This window comes from Apostichopus japonicus, chromosome 19 (assembly GCF_037975245.1).
Source record: "Apostichopus japonicus isolate 1M-3 chromosome 19, ASM3797524v1, whole genome shotgun sequence".
NCBI classification, from domain to species: Eukaryota; Metazoa; Echinodermata; class Holothuroidea; order Aspidochirotida; family Stichopodidae; genus Apostichopus; species Apostichopus japonicus.
Genome location: NC_092579.1, coordinates 20207918 through 20231342, shown reverse-complemented (window position 1 = coordinate 20231342; position 23425 = coordinate 20207918). Strand labels below are relative to the sequence as shown.

Here is a 23425-nt window from a genome sequence, read left to right as displayed (position 1 = left end):
ATGTACACTGTAAAGGCTATGCTACTTTTGGAGGAAGCAGTAGGCTATAAATAAGTATTACAACCTTTATATTTTAGTTCTGAATTTTAGCAGATTTGGAATGGAGTTATTCTTTAACAATATCACACACTACAAGATGATTAAACTTTGTTTTCTTTTTGTTTTGCAATGATTGCAGGACCCTATTTATGTGAAATCATTATTGCACAGTGAAGTCTATTCACCAAGAACTGATTGAGGTCAATTGTGTTACCTGAAATACCTTTTTAAACGTACTATTAATTATGTCACAGAAAAAAATCTTTTTACTGCAGTGAAAACACAGTGATGCCTGAATAAATACCCCCTCCTGTTTGCCCTTGGCAAGAAGAATTTCCCCTTTTTGTTGACTAGAGACTGTTTTCAATTGACATTGTGGCACAAAGCTCAGTGATTAATCATTTCTAATGTGATGTTATGTATGCCTTTTGTAGTCGTAACCATAATATCCCACTTAATATTACAGATGAAACAGTAGGAGTATCAAGCAGCCCCCATTTATTACTGAAATCTCAATTGTAATGTTAGACTAACATCTCTTAAACAAAGACTGATGTACATGTGAAAAAAAAAATTACTAGGCTCAAATTACAGTGTATTGCATGTAGTTGAGCTAGTGTACCAAAGTTATATGTAACTACTTCAGAACAGCTTTGTTTGTTCATAGTGTTCTTTACCTACTTATTTAACAAAGACCTGAAATGTGGTGGAATAAGACATTGTTGCCCCCTAAGTATAGTACAGAATGATCATCATATGTAATTTTGAGACGTATCAGCCTTTCTTTGTTAGGTTCTGGTGATGGAGCTACGAGTGGGCAATAAGTACCGCCTTGGTCGAAAGATTGGCAGTGGATCTTTTGGTGATATATACCTTGGTGAGTAAGAGACTTCAGTTTGTGTAGTACTATGCATAGCAACCACTACTTTAACTATACTGAAGTTTGTAGCATTTCCACAATGACAGTTAGCCCTCTGTTGTTTTCGTTCCTATGACTTTGCTACGCTTTCCAACAGATTCCTTTCCGTAGTCAATTATCTTGAAAATATCATGTGAATGTTTCTAGTGTGAGTTATGTGGCATTCTTATATGATTCTGTATAATGATCATCCATGAGATAAGCATTACCAGCCTTAACATTAAGTTGTTCTCTTTTCTAGACAGTGGTTCCATATCATTTTCAAATCATGTTCAGTATCAGAGATGTTCGCTTCCCACAAAATTCATAGAATGTCTCAACTCAAAACAATTTGTGATAAAAAAAATGATTCAAATATTAAGTGATAGTCTCAGAAACAATTTTAGCATTGTACCATGAGTGCTTGTTGTCGAAACATTTGAAAACAAGGCCTAACTTTATGATATTTCAGTGCACACATATGATAGCCTATACCACAACCGTCGCTATCTCTCCACAGGGTAAAATAACATTACAAGTAGTTGCAGTTGAACAACATACTTTGTGTTCATTGAGCACTGAAGATGCATGAATGTTTGCAGACAATAGGTGTGGGATTATTAGCCAATCAAATCATGGGAAATTTGGAAAAACATCATTGGCTGTTTTTAGCATGAAAATATCTGTAATGGAAATTTCGTTAGTTCTGTACTGAAGCATCACAGAAAGTTTGGTCTGAAAGACCTTTTACAATGACTCCAAAGTAAAGTTTGATGAACTTCAATCATATAGCTCCACCTAATAGTGTGTACAAGAACCCTATTCTGTTTTGTGAAGATCAAAGTTCAACAGAGGTCATAGTCTGAAGCGTGGTAATCACTATGATTCCAATGTGATGCTTGGATGAATTTCATATACTTTGTGTTCTTCGACAATCATTAGTGCATGTACCTCGATCAATGTCAACAATGATCAAAACTTTAGAATCTTGCGTGTAGTATTACATTAATGTTCTCATAGAAAAGGTGGTATGGAATAACTAAGCCTGCTGAAATTGCTGGTTTGAAAGCACTAGATTATCCAGACAAGTTTGTTCAGTGGATATGAAGAAAAGTCTGGCTATACGTAAGGCCAGTCAGTGAGTGTACATACAACATGTTCTTTAATGTGGAAAAGATAAATGAAAAGTGCTTTTACTCTCACTAGTATTTACTGTGTTTATTGTGTACATAGTCTTTGTACAGTGACTGTTTGCAAGTTAAACAGTATTAATAAAGACTCAGAAAGTTTAGAAGAAATGTTATTCTTTGATATACATTGTCTAATTAAATGTTGAAGGGTGCTAAGTATGGTAGACATTGCTACATCAATTATCCCCTTAACCTGGTCTGTCCCCTTCCACCCACCCCCATTACTAAGTGTTGTTGCAACTGTGACTACACAATAAACACTTAAACATCTGGACAGCAATAAGTAACTAGTATCTCCTAAAAGCACTAGTACATCCCTAAGCAGAATATTGCTCATTTGTGGTAAAAGTTACAGCGCATATATATACTTCGCATATATAAGTATCTAAAGGCATAGGTGAAATAGGCCTACCCAAAGACATAGAAAGCAAACCACTGTAAAACAACATGAAACAAGCAAGCCCGTCTAGAAATTTCTACAAAATCTATATAATGAAAACTAATATTAATATGCAACATGGTCCGACACCCAAGCAAAACGAGTTCCGCAGTTATCAGTTCATGTCTATATCATTGGTACTTCTGTGTATAGATGCATGGAATAAAAATGTTCAGTAATCTGGCCATTTAGAGGATGACCAGACTCTCCCACAATAACTGCAAATTCCTCTAGAGATCACATACCCTGACAGCATTCTCCCCTAATGATATTCCTTGCCTATTTAAAAATGTCATGAAGGCAATTTCTCCCTGTTTCATAAATTTGTGTTCCCCATGTGTCATGTTCGATAATAAGTCCAGACAGTGTGGATAACATGATTTAAAAAAAAAAAAACATATTTTAGGCATATGTTTGGATTTACATGAAAAGAATTCAGCTAACAAAAACAAGATTTACTGATAATCTGATTGTGATACTGTAGATGAGTTATTGCAAAGGAAACCTTTGATACTGTAGAGGAATAATTTAGCTGAGCTTCTTAGCTCACAAAATATCAATCTTTCTTGCTACAGTATAGAGGCTGCACTTCCGGGAGTTGTTTCGATGTGCAGTGTCAAACATTTGACTGTATGTGTGTCAATGATTTTGATAACCAGTGACTCCACTTTCAAGCTCAACAGAATGAAAGGCTTCAGATATACACTAATTTACACATAATCAAATTTTTGTCAAATACTGACTAAACATTAAACGCTGCATCGAACTGTGAAGCTACTGTAAGTAATCAGAAAACTGTTGTGTTAATGTGGATTAATTTACCATCAATTTTCGTAATCTTTTGGCATCTTGTGTTAGCAAAGAAACATATATTACAGTAATTAGACCTATTTTGATAGTTATTTAAAAGCATGGTGACTCAAAGTTTTGATCCTACCCTGTGCTGTAGCAAGATTTTGTATGGATGCAGACAGGAGTGAAATGGGAGAAAAATTATTTCTGAAGATAGAGAACTTTGTTTATGGAAAAATTTACACCGTGTAGAAGTGAAGTAAATGATTTGTATGTAAACATGCTATTAACCAATCGTCTTCACATCTTGAAGGCTAGCCTTTCGCCTACAATCACAGGACATGTATGGAAACTAGAATTTTGTTCGATAGTGTCTGTAATTAAAGAAAAACGTTACCACAGGTCATTTGTCGTTGAGTTTACAGGGGAAAGTGTTGTATTTGTTTATGGAATATTTAAGTACTGGACTAGTGACGAGAATGCACAGAGAATAAAATGTTTAATCATGATTACTGGGAATGTATCAGAGATCTGGGAGAAGCCTGATAGAAAATATATATATAAATAATATAATAATCAGCAGTTATTTAACAACGCTTCAGCGACCACAAATGTGGGAGAAATCCGCAAGGGCTTAAACGGAATACAACTTACGCGTCGGGTCGCTTCCAATCCAACATTTTAACTTAAATTTGGAATATTTTAAATTTAGAAAGTGATTTCAGATGGGGAAAACCGTAGATTGCTCTTGGATGGAAAACCCACCTTACTATGACCCGGCCAGGAATCGAACATGAACCTCCCTATTACTAAGCCTCATTGCTTCAAATGCCCTCGCCTTATCCACTCAGCCACAGCACCACCCATCTTTTTTGGGGGCGGGATAATCCAAGGTTTACTGTACTATAGTGCTTGTGGTCAGACAATTGATTTTAGCTTGACCTCAGGAGATACTATATTAGACAGACAGGTCTGTCTGTCACTGTGAGATCTATGCAGTAGAAGGCATGATTGCATTAATCTGTAGGCCTTACAGTAGTAGGCTAGTGAGGACAAACTGTGTGCAGTGTTGGCACTGATTGGAAGAACCTACAGAGTATTACATACAGTAGTACAAGGATTGAATCAGCTTGTCAATGTCATAAGTGCCAGTATTCACAGGAGGTCACCTGTATCCTGTACGTGTGAAAGAAACGTGTGTGTGAGCTGCTTTGATTTGATTGTTATTAAAGGAGCTAAAATATCTCTGGATAACAATACCTGAATCCAACCAGCTGTCTACAGTATACAATGCTTTATCTTCAAAGAGATGATATTTTCTTCATATTAAAACACAAAGAAAATATAGACTGTGCCACTATTAAAAAGAAGAAGAGAAAAACAAGCACAAAGAAAATCTTGACAACAAATGATTTTGATAATCACAAAGAACAGAAAATCCCACCCATTCTTTTACAGCAACCCACAGTCCCATTCAGACAACCCCTGTTCTGACTCGTCACCCATTGAGTAACAAGTCAAGGGTGTAAAAATCGGTGGGAAATTGGTGTAACATTGAACAAAGACTAGCCACAGAGAGCTTTTTGTTGCTGATCTACTGTATAGGGGTCAGTGCTGTACAGCTTGTATCGTACAGTGGACAGCCTAATGCATTGATTTCAGTAAAATTGATATATTTTACAATAAAATTAAAATCCCCTAAACAATGTAGTTCATTAATCTGGGCTTGTCAAATTTCATTTTCTCAAGTGGTCAAGGAAATTTGTGAAATGTCAGTGTTGTTTTGTATCAATTTAGTGTTTGTATATATTCCAGATTAGTGCTACCAGGATAGAATTTTCTGCAATAACAAAATTTTCACAATTGAATGAGTCATTGTGTAACTGCTAATATATGGTCCATATGGTGTGAAAAAAAGTGTGTGTGTGGGCATATTAGTGCCATTACTGTTTACTAGTTTGAGAAAAGCATGGTTAGGTTTGTTATGGAAAAGCTGGACGTAAATGGCGAACAAATAAATGGACATAATTGAATAGCTCAGGAGAAATGGCACTTTAGTTATCACTGCACATATTTAAGAATAAAACACATTCATGTAAAACTTTGAAGAATTTAACAGAGAAATGAACCCAACCGTCAGCACTACTGTACTTTATGTGAAAGAGATTTAAGTACTGTAAGTATTAATGGACAACTTTCCAAGAACAGTTTGGGAAAAATCTGACTTCATTTTGGGAGTTATGACAGTTTTAATGTTTCTTCACACAGTAGACTTGATGAACAAGTCTTAAATTGGTCTCATCTAACCACATACAGTACTGCATGCATGCTTGAATATTTGGTTTTTTTTTTTTCTTTGTGCGGTACAAAGTCCATTGTCAGTAATTAGATTGGTTTTTGAGTTTTATGCAGAATCTAACATATTGAAATTTGTAATATGAACTAATGTGGACATTGATTTTAATTGTTAACTTTGTCACCTTCAAAGCATTAACTGTACTTGCATGGAGATATTTTCATATCTTCAGTTTAATATTGTCAGTGCCCGTGGATGATATCATGGTCACAACATTTCAGACAACACCATTAAATGTTGTAAGCCTCTAGAAGTGACAAGACTGATGGCCTCTAAGAACTCGATACATCAGTCTGTCAACCATTCAGGGCATCTCTTCTCGGAATATCTTATTGCCCTACATACAAAAAATATAACTATCGTTATGGCATAGAACTTATTATGATTAATTTAATGGGTGTGCCACAAGCTATTCACTTGATATAGCTTCATTAAAATCAAGTTTCATTTTATCAATCAATTTGTCAAAGTTTCCTGATAAGAAGAATAAGTAATTACAGCACCTTTCATATGTCCAAACATCGGTTTTATGGTGTTTCCAAATTATTATGAGTAACCCTTCCCTACTGTCTTTTGTTCAGATCCAAGATTTAATTAATACTTTTATGTTTACTCGCTTATATATTCTCCTTCTCTTTTTCTTTTCCCTTTTGATATGATTTTTTGACTTTCATTCTTTGACAGGTACTCATATTTCAAATGCAGAGGAGGTAGCAATTAAGTTAGAATGTGTCAAGACAAAGCATCCACAGCTCCATATAGAAAGCAAATTTTACAGAATGATGCAAGGTGGTGGTAAGTCACTTGAGTTTATTTTTTTTCTTACAAGATATTTACAGACCGTCTCGGGTCTTTTTTGTTTAAATTAGGGACGAATGGAAAACGTACGGTTTCAAAAAGAGAGGTTCAGTTCCAAAAGAAACAATATTGTAAGGCAACAGTTGGAGGAGATCCCTCTGAAATGTGAACTTATAGTTTGCTTCTAGAAGAATGAAACCTTTTCTATGAATTTCAATATCCCCCCACCCTTCCCTTTTTTTCATCATGTGAAGCTACTGGATTTTCAAAATGGATACAAATTCTACATACACAGAAATGCACAACGTATATATAATAGAGTATTCACAAAGGTATGGAAACGTCAAAATTCAGTGTGCACAGACGATATGTATTACTTATAAAGACATTTCCAATTTTTTGCCAGCATATTTCAAGAAGAATACTGGTAACCTTGCTTTATTATTAAATAGTTAATTTATTAACTGCAGTTGTTGGGTTTAAGTCCCCAAGCCTTTCACTTACTGTTAATGTAAGATAAGTACTGAATTGTGCATGCATCATAAAAGACGCTGGAAACAGATGGCCATTCGACGACAGTCTTAAGTTTCTGAATGATAAGGCATCAAACAATGTGAATTATGCGGAGTATCCATGGAACAATAAGGTACACAACCGTCCATCATGCAACGAAATAACCAGAATATTATACTGTATTTTCCAAACTTCTTGGAGTGTCAGGTACAATAAGTATATATTGAGAGATTTTCCCAATTGCATTAAAGCCCAGAGAAGGCTTTTCATAGATTCACTACATACACTTAGGCTTGCTCTGGTGTAATCCATGATAGGTTATCAAAATCAGGCAGGTTTTGAAGCAACACTTTTATATTAACTTGCCATACATGTATGTACTTCATACATGTATGTACTTCAGCAAGTTTGAATGTGATGCCGTCAAGTCACATGTGCTTGCTTGTTTAACGCATGTTTGAGTCACTGCATAGCTAATATAAAGTTTATCTTAATAGATCTATCCAGGTTTTGCCAAATGTTGCTTACATTCAAATTATGAAAAGAAATAGAGAAAAACGTTCATTTGTGTGTTATCTTTAGAGGGTTCGAACAAAGTTTTAAAATACTTTCAAAACATTGGGTTTGAAGAGGCCTTGAAGGCTGTAACCATCAGATGCTTGTCATATTTGTCGGAGAACTTTGTTACATATTGTTACAAATTGTGTTAATAAGGTTAGTAGTTTTGTGGACTTCCTGTACATTATTAATTGGCACTTAACATCACTTCTTGTGCAGTAATATTGACAGATGGAAAGAGGCCATAAAATACCTTGCTGAGGCATTCAGAATGAAAGTATAATTTGACCCAACCAAGTGGATGGAATCTTGTAAGATCTCACCGTCTATTTCTGTTCACTAAAGGTCAATTTGCAGAAGTCTATTGTTTAGAATCTAGCAGAAATTTGTAATATTATCTGTACTATTTTGTTAATTCTTGACCTGGTTCATATATTACTTTGAAGTTTAGATTGGATACTTCAAAGAGAAAATACAAAGCAAGTTTTGCAACGTAAAACATTCAGAATCAAATAATATCTGAACCATTGATTTCAAGGAATCTTATGGTTGGTGTGTGTGTGTGCTTGCATGTGTTTATCTGGGTCAAGAGAGGTCACAGTTTGAAAATTTAGGTGAGCGCAAAAACACTAACGAAATTGGGAGAGGTCAAAGCCTCAAAGGTCACATGAGGTCAACAGGCATCAAAGTCTGAAAACATTTAAACATGATAACTCCAAATTAAAGCTACAATTAGTCTGTGAGTTGTCCAATGATTTTCTTTTGGCAACATTGTTTGGTCAAATTCAGTTCAGTTTTAGTGAGAACTGTGAAGGGCTCTATTTGGTCTGCAACGAAACATGCCTGGCATCCAGGTAATGTAATCTGCTTCAGAGTTCACACTCTTGCTTTAAACATGCTTTTAAACCTCCTATCAGTTTTCACCTCTGAGCTTCAAGGGGTCAAATGTTATCTCAAATGGTGGGGAACCGGCCACATTATATAAACAATGTGGTGTAACTCTGAACAACTATTTAAATGGATTTGCTAGCTCAAAGTGTGTAAAATGTTGTAGACCTATATTTCACATAGGAAGACTGTTCTTTATGGATATTGAAACATTTTGGTTTTAAATTCTACACTGTAAAAATCCTTATGAGTGAATGACATGGTTGATGCCCACAGGGGATTTTTACAAATTTTCAGGTTCTCACAGTTTAATTCTTTAACAAAATTTAACTCATTTGCTCTACATTAGTCAGACTGTTACAGTATTTTGAATTTTCAATAAATTTTATGGCAAGGAATCACAAAGCCAACTGGCTTTCTTGTTTTGCAATGTAACTAAATCTAGCTCCTGATACTGACTAAATGATATTGTACAATTGTTCAGTCACTCTGTCAGTCTCTGGTTTGAGAGCTACAGCTATAACACATGTACAGTACATTGCAGAAGTCACTCCGTTGGGAATTATCGCTCATGGCATCTCACCTTCTATTACTAGTTGTGGTTTTGCTTTTTACAAGTTTGATGTTTTCCTGTTCTTTTTAACCTGTATACTTGTTTCTTCGTCTTAACCTGTTTTACTAGCTTAACTATCTATTTCCAATAGGACCTTGGGTAAAGATTAGCTATAAATAACCCACAGGCAAGAAAAGGTTTGAATAAAATAAAAATAAATTGCCAAATGCTCACCATTTATTGTTCAGTTCTACTTTACTAACCAACATTTGTATGGTATCTAGTTTATCATGGCCAAAGGCTGTTATGGAAGCTTGACTTTTTGATATGTACACTCCATATGAATGTTCAAGTTAAGTTGAAAACATTGACATTAAAGGAACTTGGGATAAAGAAAGGTGTCCTTCTTTAGATGGATAATTCTAATTCTGGGGTAGACGGCCCGTGAGATGTCTCAAGAAAAAGAAAAAAAATCAATCTATTTTACATCATCACAAAAAACGAGCAAGTTGCTTAGAATTTGTCGGCACTAATGATGCTGTCAGGTACGCCTATTATCCCCATTAATTATCAACTGTACTGTATTGACATTATGTTTTTGTGAATACAGATTAAGTACACACACCTATTGCTTGAAAAGTCCTCGGAATCAATGGTTTGAAATCAACAGCAGGTCGTTGGTTAGTTGCGGCCCAGTCAATTTTTCGCTCCTTATATCTGGCCCATTCATTCAAAAAGGTTGCCTACCCCTGTTCTTACTGGACATTTGTATCAAGTTCTGCTGCAGTATTCTTTTTGTTGATAGTCTCTCCTTTCCATGATCATACCTTGATTTGTTACCATGCTGTCTCCGTGGTACTGTAAAATAATATTATACATTGTACAAACTTAAGCACAAAGGGTCACTAGCCCTGTATATACTGTAGGAAACTTTTCACCATTGATGGTCTGCTTTGTACAGTTGGAATAAATATGTTGTCTTTCTGTTGGTAAATTTTGGTGGGTGTGGGAACTTTGCAAAGGTAACCACTTGTATTAAATATCAGAAGCTATTGTGTTTGTAATAATAGCAATTATAGTTTAAAAAGACAGGTCTCACAATGGTTGATAAGTACTGTTAAATAAGGGGTTAATCAACGGTCTAGCGTGCGTTACTCACAGGATTAATGCACGATCGGGGTATAATGCAAGCGATGCACGAGGGCGGAGCCTGAGTGCATCCAGCGATAGCATTAACACCCGGAGTGCATTAATCATGTGAGTAACGCACGCTAGACCGTTGATTAACCCCGTTCATTCATACACTACCATTTGTGTGGGGGAAAAATCATAAAACAAAACATTTTTGGTTACATATAACCAAAGATTTATTAAAGTGATGCCCCGTAATTTTACCGTGCGTTACTGACAGGATTAACCATGGTCAGCTGACCTGAATGGACTAATAGGATTTAGGAATCTTTACTAAGTATGAATGAACAGCTATTTATATGACTGACTTGGATTTGTGTGGTAGTGACGGCTGCAACGCTCTGGTTCCAGTGACCTTAACTTAAGTCTGTAACAAAGGAACATTGAACTTCTGACTTTTTGGCAATTCAAAAGAAAAGAAATTGGCATCTTTTTCAGTTAAATTTTTTCTAACAAGCTTTGACAGCAAGCTGTTGTTGCCTGGCCAATAGTAGTTTTAATGGGTAATAGAACATTCTAAGAAAAAACGTTGTGCAAGTTACATTTCCTTCTCCCTCCATTTTAGTTTTTAAAAACTGTGTCACATTTCATATGGAAGTCAAAAAGTTTGTTCATCATACTGTTTATTCAGTACATGGTTCAATATAATTTGATTTCAAATAAGAACACTGTGGATATCCTCACCTACTGTATACTGTAGCCTACATGATAGAAGTACTGTTCTAGTCAATTTAGATTCAAATTAAAAAGAAATTGCTCTACATAAGTCAGACCGTAGTCGACCATACCAAAATTAACAATGCACAAACTGTGGTAGGACGATTGAACTAACTTTTCACAGATATTACAGACTTTCTGTCTATGGAATACAATTGGGCAGATGCCTGTTCTCATTTCCATGATTTGCAAACTTTTGATTCAGATTCTCAAAGAATAATTCTGGACAATAATGCCATAAATTGTGTTTCACAACTACAGCACATTCCCTGGAAATCCCTTGAAAAAAAAAAAAAACTACAGCCATTTGTTTTCTGAATTTGTTTCCCCCATGAGCACTGTTGACACTAGTTAGTTTCATACAGTTTATCGCACTGTAGCTCTGATATACAGTAACCTCTATAACATATATCAACCACACAGTCCTGTTCAATTTACACAGTAGGACATGGCCAACAACCCCTTTCATCCTGTTTCCAAGCTACACTCTGACCCTCCCTCCTCACACAACATCAGTCAACATTTGGTGTTCTGCTTTCACAAGAAATGAATCACTGTTATTTTCTTCCACTGCCAGTTGGGAAAAGAAAGCCCCACGTTAAACTGACCTGAAATACCTTATCATTGATATCAAGTGTAAAATATTAGCTACTAGTGCAAATGACTGTTGGACTGCCTGCCGGAGTTTTACACATTGCAGATAGATGATGATAGAGAGCTACAGAGAAGCTTCAGGAATGCTTCTGCTGGAGAATTTCAGTTATGACTCTTGTGTTGTGGGGGCTCTGGTGCTTGTTATTAATGCAGTGACAGCTTAACTATGATATATATTGTATACAGTTTATGCATGATGTTGTGTACAGACTTACATATAAGTATTGCATGGCATGTGAGATAGTAATCTTGAGGACAAAGACTGGCATGAAATCTACATCTCTGTGATGATGATGCTGCAACAACGTGTAGTCTAGGGACAACCTAGAGAATCTAAATCAAGTGAAGACCGTAATGAGAAATATTTAATTAATGCACAGCCTTTATGTTTACTGTTCATACATAATACAGTACAATAGGATAGCTCTGCATAGTTTTGCAGTAAAAGTCAAGGAAGATTTGAGTTTCTATTTATCGTAGTGGCAGGTACAGTAGTCAATTAATTTTACTCTACGGTAATCTACTGATACAAAAATACTACACTGTAGTAGTGTGAAGATGCGTATGGTTTAGCTTCATAGAACATTAGTAGCACTATCAGTCAGTTTATGATGAAAGCAATCCACAGAAACCTAGACATAGGATAGTGTAATTTGTTGATTTATTGTACACTTAATTACAGTTTATTCCCCGATTGGTACTGTCGGCCTATTTTGGGAAAGCTGGGAATACTGTAGTATATGGTTTTACAAATTGTGCTTAAAAGAATAGTCCAGGTCAAATTTCATTTTTTATTTGTTAAAGAGGAACATAATCTAAGCATTCTGGTGAAATTTGCATTCAATTCCTATGTAGCGTTTTTGTGATATTGACAGTTGAAGTTGCCACCTTTCATACCAAAGTGAACTTGGAGCAAACAGCTGTGACGTCATTGTTGCACACTGATAAACAATGTTTTGTTTTCCTTTAAAATTTACGTTTAATTTTATACTCCACAATTGGATGCATCCTTAATGTAAATGTACCATAGGTATTGGTAGTTCGTAAACTTCACATCCCCTTTAGATGAAACTAGTAACCCTATCCAATCCAAGGTCAAATCAATAGACTGAAAAATATAGAAAAAACAAAACATTATTTGTCAGTGTGAAACATGACATCACACCTGTTTGCTTCAAGTTCACTTTTGTAGAATATCAGGTAACTTCAACTGTCAATTTCTCAAAAACGGTCACGGTACATCGGAATTGAATGCAAATTTCACTAGTATGCTTAGGTTATGTTCCTCTGTAACATATCAAAAATCAATTTTGACCTGGACTTTTCTTTGAATTTGCAATGATATGCAATAAGTGAATTTGGGTGTTGCCATGCTGTTTCAAACAGTGTAGTAACACTTGCAAAATTTGAGAGAGGGGATTTTTATATTTAGCAAAGCTAGTTGCTGCCAAATGTGTATAGTTTTTCATGGCTTTTGGTGATTTAATTTGAAGTGTATGACTAGAGATACAGTATTGTGTTGTAATGCCTGTTAAGGTAGTCAAATGAAGTTTTCTTGTCATTTAATTTGCCATCACAAATTTCTGACCTTAACCACTGAATTATTTAGAGAAACCACAATTTTAGAAGAAACTAATATGTTGATTTGAGGTCCTTCTCCTTGTCTAAATGCATTTGTCCCCTTGAATGAATGGGTGTCTATACATGTCTACATGTATACTAGTACATGTATGTAGACACAACTACTACTGTACATACTGGCAGCTTGGTCTCTCTCCTCCATACATTACTTGATGCTGCTAAAACATTACCTGGCAAGTGACAAATACAGTACTATAGAGTACAAAAAAAGACCAAGACCTACAGTTACACTATACCCTATCTCTACCAGCACATACCTACTGACACATCGAAAACCTTGGGATGTACAGGAAGTGTGGCAATATGTTAGTGTTACTTTGGAAATATTTGGATGTTGCTGACGAAAATAGTTTGGGTGGTGTCGATAATGGGACCGTTCATCTAATGTTTCCCTGAAGTTTGTGTCTATTAATTATAGGTTAAGATATATATATCACTCGTTGTTTGCACCGAGCACCCGGTTACAGCAGTATCCAACCATCATCGCTGTTACCCGGTTGAGAAATTACTACACAGATCCGACATTACTACACCGGTCCGAGAATTTTTAATTTTTTTATTATGATTATGTTAATCATTACTTTTAGAAATGAATTTGTGTGTGAAAGTGACTTTCACAATGTGGTTTCTTCTTGGTTGTCAGAATATTTCAATCTTTATATATACTCATTTTCATAGAATTCTAGCAGTGCACAGTTTTCAGTGCTGCACAGGGAGTGATATGAAGTATATACATGTGTGTACTTGGAATAGTCCTACTGTATTTTGTACATTAATGTATTGATTTCACAGGCGAGGATGCTTGGTAGATTGAAGGCACATCCTTTAATTCATCAGTATACCTAACTATAATTATGTCAACTACTTGTCATTCAGCCTCTGAAGAAGATCCTGCTAGGATCGAAATGTCAGGCCCACTTACTTTTACACATATAATTTGGGACAGTACAATGAACTATTGATTTCACCTGGAGATGATGATTGGTAGATTGCAGGCACACCCTTTAATTCATCAGTAAATCTAACTATAATGTGGGACAGTACAATGAACTATCTTCTACAATCTACCCTACATCTACAGTGTATGCATTTGCAATGATCTGACCCTTCACCCTACTGTTTAGTTCAGTTCAGTTCCTGTGTGTTTTATTTATAATGGGTGGAAGGAATTGTGTTTTGGACAGTAATTTATTTGATGCTGAGCATGAAGAGACTGTGTGTGGTGGCTGCAGTATTATTATGTATATTCCTGAAGACAGGAATATTACTTAGTTGTTATGCCAGGCACAATAGTTAGTACGATATTGTTTCACTTGAAAATATGAACTTTGTATTGTTCAACATGCAATAAAATCTTATCAGTGTATTAGAAATTATAAAACAATATAAATAGTATATTAGCAACACCAGAACAGAAAAGCTGAGGAGGATACAACCCTGACCTCAAAGAGCCTTCCATGTGATTTACTAATTACCTTTTTCATATAAAGATATGTAGATTTAAAACTGCTTGTACTGTTATGTTTTTAAATTATAGTAGTAGCTCTATTAACAACCTCTGGATGTCCTCTGGAGTTCCTCTTATCTTTCCTCTTATCTACTGTAATATCACAGTTCATAGCCATCTTCCAGAGTATAGTATATACAAATGCCAGCACCATTGGTGATATAGCTTTTGGGTTTGAGATTGAGGTTGTTGAGGGGGGAGGGATGCGGTGAGTGGGGGGGGGGTGTGGAGAGATGGCCAGGGTTGTTGAACATTAGCGTAACTTTCATATCATTGATTGACAGAGCAGCAGTGTTGGGGTTTTTGCTGTTGATTTGACACAAAAAATACAAATTTTCTACATACATATATAGGTTAATGATTGTGACGTCATTTGCAAAGTGTGCATTGCAGCACATGTGCTTGTGGTACAAATTACTGGTTGCTGAACTCAATGCAAGTATCCAACAGTTATTGTACCAGCAAATACAATACCCATTGGTTAGCAACAGAACTTGTTGACCACCTAAGACAAACAGAAAGACAATAGGCTATTGTTCAGTGGGACCCAGTTGTTATTGACTCGGGTGTATATATTGGCTAAGAGACTTTTACCCACCCACATATATTTGGCTATTAAGTTTCCCTTCTCTCTTTGTAATGCTGACATAAATAGTTCCAGGGTAAGCCCATGTATGTAGTAGTCACACTCACATTGAAATAAAGCATAAATCTCACTCATCCATCTTAGTATTAAGGTTTTGATGGAAGAATTACTGTAGCGATTCGAATCAGGGGATTTCCTTCATACAGCATGCATACATACTCTGATCTACTGTATCTTGCTTACAAACAATTGGTAAGACCCTTGCAATACCTGTGCCTCCAGTGATCCACAAAATCAACACAAATTTGATGTGTATATATGTACCATTTTTGGATGCTGGATGATATTGATGTACAGTAGATTTAACAGAGAGTGCATAAATTAGCAGTGTTTTGTAGAATGTGTGTTACAGGAATTCTAGCGATATGATGATGAGTTCTCATCATACAATATAGGTAGATTTTTATGAAAGGATGAAGTTTAATCAGAAGAGGTTTGGTAGAATCTGGAAATGAAGGGAATGCAAAATAACTTCAGTAAGCTTATTTATAATTTAAGAGATGTTCTGAAGGGGTAGACCAGGAACTAAGTTAGAGAGTGGAGAGTCAGGACTGGGCGTGAGTTTTTTTTTTGGGGGGGGGGAGGGGGAAGAGTTTGGACGGCAACTAAAACATTTCAAATTTAGTAGGTTAGGTGAAGAAAGTAGATGGGTAGATTGAAGGCAGGTAAGTATTTAAGCTCATAAATTACCAGACCAGTAAAGTACTGGGAATCAATATGTTTAAACTTTATATGTTTTCAATGAAAGGAAATATCTAGTATCCAGTAAAAGTTCAAGTGCATGTTATCCATGGGTTGGGGCTGAGGACATTCACTAGTCAGCTAATTTTCACATGTTGAACAATAGGTGACTTTGTCTGTCTGTCTGTCTGTCTTTTCCATTCACTTTAATTAAGGACTTTTGAATTTTTCATACAATATATATTTTATTTTGGTTGTGCTTACATCCTCGATCTAACCACTGTTTGTACGTATTCCAAAATTTCTTTCATTTCCCAAAACTTTGTGAAATTCCTTGGAATTGCGCAAAAGATTTCCACAGTGATTCTGGCTGAAATGCCACAGTGTTCCTCGATTGTGTACATGTGTTCAAGCACTATTGGCATGTGTATACAGTACATTGCTGCTTCAGTAACCTAGGAGACAGACTAAGGCGTGTAACTCTGTTCACAAATTGTGTAAGCACAGGTATGAGTCATTTCATGGGACATGTTAAAAGACATCAACCTGCAATTAACAAGACTGAAACCAACATCCTTTTACCTTGTAGTTTCCATAGCCTGACTGTTGTTAAGGGTCATAGTACATTCTTTGTATGTATGTATGTATGTATGTATGTATGTATGTATGTATGTATGTATGTATGTATGTATGTATGTATGTATGTATGTATGTATGTATGTATGTATGTATGTACACTTGTATGTACACTTGTATTTACAGTATGTAAAGTATCGAATAACAGATTTGACAGCTTGTCAGAGGATGGCACTTCCTCTCAGGGGTAACATGATAGAAAAGCTCCTCAGTTAATATATTGCTAGATATTAAAATTGATTGATATATACTTACAAGTCAAGTGTTATCTTGGATTTCTATATAGCTGGTGATGAAAAGGGATATATAGTACTGTATCACTGCTCACTTGGTATATTGTTTGACTTGAGGGAATTAGTAGTAGTTCACAACATAATTCTACATTGCCAGGCACTTATCACTTTTAAGTTTCAAGTTTACATTGATTTGAAACTTTGTGTGGTTCTGTCCAATTAAGCCATTTCGTATTCATACTGTACACATTTGTACACAAAATTGTACACAACATTTTGGTAAGGAAGAGGAGATCTGTGACATGGTTAAATACAACTTTTATTGCTCTGAACGGTTGCTGCTGTATGTTATTATTAATCAGTTTAATCCAGTACAGAAAATGATTGGGTCCCACAACTTATGTATATAAAAGCATATTAATTTTACCACCTGCTGCAAACCTTTCAAGTTTATGCAGGCCTGTTAATTTCATCATTTGTGATGCAAGTTTGAAGAGTGTAAGAAAGACAGTGTTTTTTTCAGGTAGTTCTTTCCTCTTACAGTCCTGACAGTACTTTTATTCTTTTGTGATGAAATCTGCATCCCATCATCCTTTCCTATCCACCTTCCCACTTCTCCACCCCTTCCTTCCATAGCCCCTTTCCCCCATCCCACTTTCCCCAGTAGTATTAAGTACTGTTTTTTCTATAGATTTCAATCAGGACCACTTTATAATAGATTTAACTTCAATACATATATATATATAAGGTTTATCTTGTCTTTTCTCTTGTTTATTTTATCAGTTGGTATACCAACAGTCAAATGGTGCGGTGCAGAGGGAGACTATAACGTCATGGTAATGGAGCTTTTGGGGCCAAGTTTAGAAGATCTTTTTAATTTTTGTACGAGAAAATTCAGTCTCAAGACTGTCTTGCTTTTAGCAGATCAATTGGTAAGTATGTCCAAATTTTGCAGTTTTCTGAATATTGCTTTTGCAAATAACCTTTAACCCTTATCATCCCGGTCATTGCTCGTTTTTTTTCCCTCTCTGCTTTGCATTTTGGTGTTTTATCTGTGCTTTCGACTTAAAGATGGTATGTCCAGTCCTTCTTAAATGTACTGTGTCCCACTTACACTGTACGTATTATATGAGATAGTAATGTAGACGTCGCCAAGGGTACTCCTCATCAATGTCGATATTTTGTATCGAATAAAATGAACCAAAACTACCGGCGACAGTCTAGCAATATAATGTCTAATAACATGCTGAATATATACTCCATCATTATTGTCTGCATAGTAATACAGAGATATATATGCTGAGTGCTAGTAATTTGCTGTACTCCCTAATGAACCTTGGATGAAGTCCAAGTATCGGTGGTAATGGGTATGCCTTTCTTGACGTGGCGCCCCCTCTTTGACAGCTATATCACCGGTAGCGCTTCACAGAAATAACCAGGATACCACAACTTGGGGTTTGTTCCCTTGGGTAGCCTCGGTTATCTTTCAACTGCTGCTTCATTAGTTTGTCATCCCGTACTTGACAAAAGGGTTGTCCTCTGGCGTTTGCTCTCGGTATTTTAATGAGAAGGAAAGATTTACTGACATTGCGTATCGAAGAAAAATTTGGCACAATTGTTTTTTTATTTTTTTTTATTCAAAAGGCGATGAAAGAAGGAACTGTTTTAGTTTTATGTTAATTAGTGTGGCAGGCAAAACCCTTGCTTATGTGTTCAAATCAAATGCATGTTGTGAATCCAGATACAGAACTAAGTCCCAACAAATTGGTTAAACCACACTTCCGTATCTGGGTAGGTATTTTTCCCTCAAGTTTGACCATAATAATAAACTTACCAAGAATTATTAACAACACAATCATTTACTTCGTTCCCCACAACCTAAGCACTGCATTCTACCGTGTCTAGTATGCCCTGGTAACCTTTTAACACTGTGCACCCTTACTGACCCCCTAGTGAACTCCTTCATATTCTACCATTCCAAAGTGTCTCACATGTTCTTAAATGAACAAATAATGACTACATCCTGAATAGACACTATTGGGTTGGATGACAATTCTTTGTGAGTTAGTAAATGGAAAAAACTTGGCAATTACAAACAACTTGTAATGTTGGACATACTGTATATTCACTGATCAAGGTGGTATTTACTTCGCTCCTCGCTTACCTGTCTCCTCACAACCTTAGCACCTCATTCTACCGTGCCTATAAAGTCCTGGTAAATAAATAACACTGTGCGCCCTCTATGACCGGACCCCCCTTCCGGTCCCTCCTCCTTTTTCATTCTACCATTCCAAGTGCCTACACGCATATTTTTCTTGTGGATAGTTTCCTTGGAAAATTGTCTTGGTTTTCTTCGACGATCGCCGGAAGTTTTTTAGCTTCGGATCTTTAGAAGTTTGACAGTCCTTTCCTGACCGATAAGTATCCTTTTTGTCAAAAGGGAGGGTTTTGGGGACTGTTTTCGTAGTGCGTTTCCTCCTCGGGTTGGTTTGCGGCGGGGTTAGCAGTTCCGCGAAACTGCCTAGGTTCCCGCCCTATTCCTCCCCACGCTAAAGCGTGTTGTTGTTATTGTGTTTTCTTAGCTTGTTTACTAGCTTCTTCCCCCCAATTAGTTTCTCTCGTCCCCCTTTTGGGGATTCATATTGCTCACGTATATTCACTCCTTTTTGTATGTATTTCTCGCTCTCTCATTTTCGTTTCAGCTTCCATTTTCTCGTTAGGCCACCCCGTAGCGTTACCTTGTTTACCGTTGCTAGGTTACGCTACGCTCCACCTAAGCATAATTCCCTCCCTAGTTCTCCCTTCTTACGTTAAGCTTCTATTGTTGTTCATTTATCACTAAGAAGTAATCTTCCTTAATCCGGTTATTCAGCATGTCACGCAATCCATTGAAGTGCATCAACTGCTCTATGTTTCGCCCAGGCAGAGCCTGGGACGAGCACGACCTTTGTCCAAAATGCAGATCCTGCACTCGACGAGACCCCTGCCTGGTGTGTATTAAGTTTACACCAGCTCAGTGGCAGGACATCGACCTGTGGCTTGAGGGCTTACGTAGCAAGCTCCAGGGAAGGCTGGACTCGATCCCGAGCGCAATCGGGGCGCCGGAGGTTCCAGGAATAACGGGAGATAGAGAGGAGGAGGGAGTAGTAGAGAGAGAGGTGGAGGAGAGTGGCCATGAGAGGGCCGAAGGAGAGAAAGAGGTAGAGAGAGAGGAAAGAGAAAGAGAAAGAATTCCCCTAACGGCCCCGGCTACGTCCGGATCAGTTACGGCCAGAGGGAAGGGCAGGAGCAAAGGCAAGGCTCCTGCCAAGAAAAGACCTCCAAAGCAGAGGCACAGCTCGGCCGGGCTGGAGACTCCGTCTCAGTCCGGGCCGCAGCTACACAGACCCACAGAGCGCGGCCCTCCGGCCGTGGGAGGCTCGGGTCCAAAAGAGAGAGCAACCGAGGGGACGCGGAGACGGAGCCGGTCCCGTTCCAGGGAGCCGGACAGGGAGCCAGAGAGGCGGGTTCCGACGGAGATCCCGGCCCGAGAAAGTAGGGAGAGAGAGTCCTCCCGCCGACCCAGAAGGGAGAGATCGGGGTCGCATACAAGATCCCCAAGACGGAGAGAGAGGAAGAGATACTCTCCAATCTCCGACGAGTCCTCGGACTCTTCCGACGATGGATACAGAAGATCCAAGAGGAGGCGCCGGTCCCCGAGACGGCGTCAGGAAGAGGAACCAGCTTGGCTATCCAAACTCACCGGCCTGCTACGGCCCCTGCTGGAGCAAAGGACGTCCACGGTAGCCGACGTGGCACCGGGCCCTACCAGCCCCGTATCGACCATGGCCCCGCAACCGGCCCCGGACCCGGACGCTCTGGATTGCAGAGCGTCGGTGAATCTTTCCGGCTTGGAGGACGAAGGGGAGCCCATAGATTCAGATCCTCTCGACTACGATCCTATAGAGGACAGCTTTGGCCACAATTACGAACCGGAGGAAGCGCCCGCGACAGGAGGAGCCCTCCCACAGGAGCTAATAACACGGGCGGCAGACATATTCAGACGACACCTGGGGTTCGAGGAACCCGAGACGCAACCGCAGAAGGCGGGCCGGGTATCAAAATTGACGGCGACCGGCGAAGCGTCATATAAGCCCAAAACTACCATACCAGTAGACGCAACCTGTTATGACAGATTTGAGGCCATTGCCAACAAGACCAAGTGGACGGCCTTCCCGGCCAGGGCAGATAGAGCGGTCAGGGTACCTGACGAGGCCTGGAAGGATCTATTTAGATGCCCAACCATCCCCCAGGAGGCCAAGGAGAGATTAAAAGCCGAACAAGGGGCCTCATCCACACACGTGTTCAAGACCCCGGACCAGAGGAAGCTAGAAGAGCTTTTGGTAGAGATGGACATGGCAGCCCGTTCGGGCATGAAGTTCGCATCGGTACTAATGCTATCAGCTGAAGTCCTCATGCGACACCATCAACAGCTCCCTGAGGACAGCAGCCAAGTATCCAGGGACGAAGCGGGCCAGCTCCTCCTGCTGCTGGGCCCCCTCGTCAGGCTCGCGTACGATCAATTTGCAAGGGTCGCTACCAGGTCCGTAAAGGCCCGTAGACAAAACATCGTCTCCGCCATCCATTGGCCTTCGACGGAGGCGAAGGACAGAATGCTGGAACTACCAATCCTCGGGGAAGACCTTTTTGTGGGCTGCTTCCAAAAGAAACTGCAGGAAGAGGTGGCCCGAAGGGAGACTCTGGCCAAATCAGAATTCCGAACCCCACCGACCCAGAGAACCAGACCCTTCCGCCCGAGGGAGAGCAGAGCACCTAGGGGAACGAGAGCAGCACCCGCCAAATCTATGAGCAGAGGAGCTCTCAGAGGCAGAAGCCGGGGGGCAGCCTTCCGTCCGACCCGCCCCTGGGCCCCCAGAGGAGGCAGAGGCTCGTCGTCGACCAGACGGGACAGTGACCGCTCCTCCACTCGACCAGCGTTCGCCGCCCAGCCCTAGGGGTGCCCACCTCACCGCGGCCATTCCGCCGGTGGGGGGGAGACTAACAAACTTCTCCCAGCAATGGGAATTTATTGGCGGGGACAAGTGGGTGTTGGACACAGTCAGACACGGGTACAAAATAGAATTCTCCTCCAGCCCACCCTTCGGGGGCGGAGGAAGGCAGACACTCACACCCACGGACCCCGTCAAACGCTTAGCCCTAGAAGGGGAAATTCTGGCCCTGCTGGCCAAGCAGGCAATTACAAGAGTTCCGGAAGAGACGGGACCACTCTTCCGGTCCTCCTTTTTTCTGACCAAAAAACGGGACGGCACCTGGCGTCCCATTCTAAACCTAAAACCCCTGAACACAAAACACATCAGACCAAAACACTTCCGTATGGAGACCTTAAACTTAATATTACCCCTACTCAGAAAGGGCATGTGGGCGGCGACCGTAGACTTACGGGACGCCTACCTGCACATCTTGATACACAGAGAACACCGACGATTCCTAGCGTTCCGGTACGCAGAACAAGACTACCAGTTCCGGGCGCTCCCATTCGGCCTAGCCACGGCTCCCAGAACCTTCACGAGAGTCGCGGGAGCAGTAGTCGCCTACCTCAGAAAAAGAGGGGTCACCCTCTACGCATATCTAGACGACTGGTTGGTAGTAGGGAACAGCCTATCGGAAGCAACCAACAACGTCCACAAAACGCTCCAGACCCTTCAAGAACTGGGCTGGATCGTGAACCAGAAGAAATCACGGCTATCACCTTCCCAGACGATCCAGTTCCTCGGGGCCATACTGGACTTCACCACCGGGGTAGCCCGACCCTCAGAAGAAAGAGTCGCGGCAGTCAAGGCGACCACACAACAGATCTTGGCACACCGGGGATCACCAACGGGGACATGGCTCCGGGCCCTGGGACTCATGGCCAGCCTCGTCGATATAGTGAGACTGTGCAGGCTACACATGCGACCTCTGCAACTGCACCTGCTGAGGTCCGCAGACCCTACAGACCCAGACAAAACAACGCTCATCTACAGGTCAGAGGAGGTCACCCAACATTTTCGATGGTGGCTCGACCCAAACAACTGGAGTTCAGGGGTACCCTTTGCGATACAGCTACCAATGACATCGATAACGACGGACGCGTCACTGTCCGGATGGGGAGCTCATTGGAGCAATCGCACAGCATGGGGGACGTGGTCCCAAACAGAAAGATCTCTCCACATCAACATCCTGGAGATGATGGCGGTCAAAAGAGCCCTGGAAGTTTTCAACGACCACGTACAGGGAACGATAACCACAATCTTCACCGACAACGCGACAGTGGTGGCCTACATCAATCGGCAGGGGGCACCCGCTCAGAGAGACTGTGCCGACTCGCGTGGGAGGTGATAACAGCGGCCGAGGACTCCGGCACGATCCTACGGGCTTCCCACATCGCAGGCAAGCTCAACGTGATGGCGGACGCCTTATCCAGGGGGCATATAGACCCCAACGAATGGTCTCTGG

The 23425-nt window shown here is 39.6% G+C and overlaps 2 protein-coding genes across 9 annotated transcripts in view; both read left to right on the top strand.

Moving 5' to 3' along the window:
* Window positions 1–23425, top strand: part of LOC139960303 (casein kinase I-like) — a 51328-nt gene that overhangs the window by 768 nt on the left and 27135 nt on the right. For all 8 annotated transcript variants that reach the window (XM_071958585.1, XM_071958579.1, XM_071958581.1 and 5 more), the window contains exons 2-4: window positions 832–916; window positions 6399–6509; window positions 17714–17862. In XM_071958585.1, coding sequence (XP_071814686.1) covers window positions 841–916; window positions 6399–6509; window positions 17714–17862 — 336 coding nt within the window. In that variant the 5' untranslated portion in view covers window positions 832–840. The remainder of the gene's footprint in view (window positions 1–831; window positions 917–6398; window positions 6510–17713; window positions 17863–23425) is intronic.
* Window positions 17876–22061, top strand: LOC139960301 (uncharacterized). Its single transcript, XM_071958577.1, has 2 exons — window positions 17876–19351; window positions 19803–22061. The coding sequence occupies exon 2, from the start codon at window positions 19804–19806 to the stop codon at window positions 21922–21924; it is 2121 nt and encodes a 706-aa protein (XP_071814678.1). The 5' UTR covers window positions 17876–19351; window position 19803; the 3' UTR covers window positions 21925–22061.

Coding starts and splice junctions, on each gene's coding strand:
- LOC139960301 (XM_071958577.1), top strand. CDS start 19,804: ATGTCACGCAATCCATTGAAGTGCATCAACTGCTCTATGTTTCGCCCA.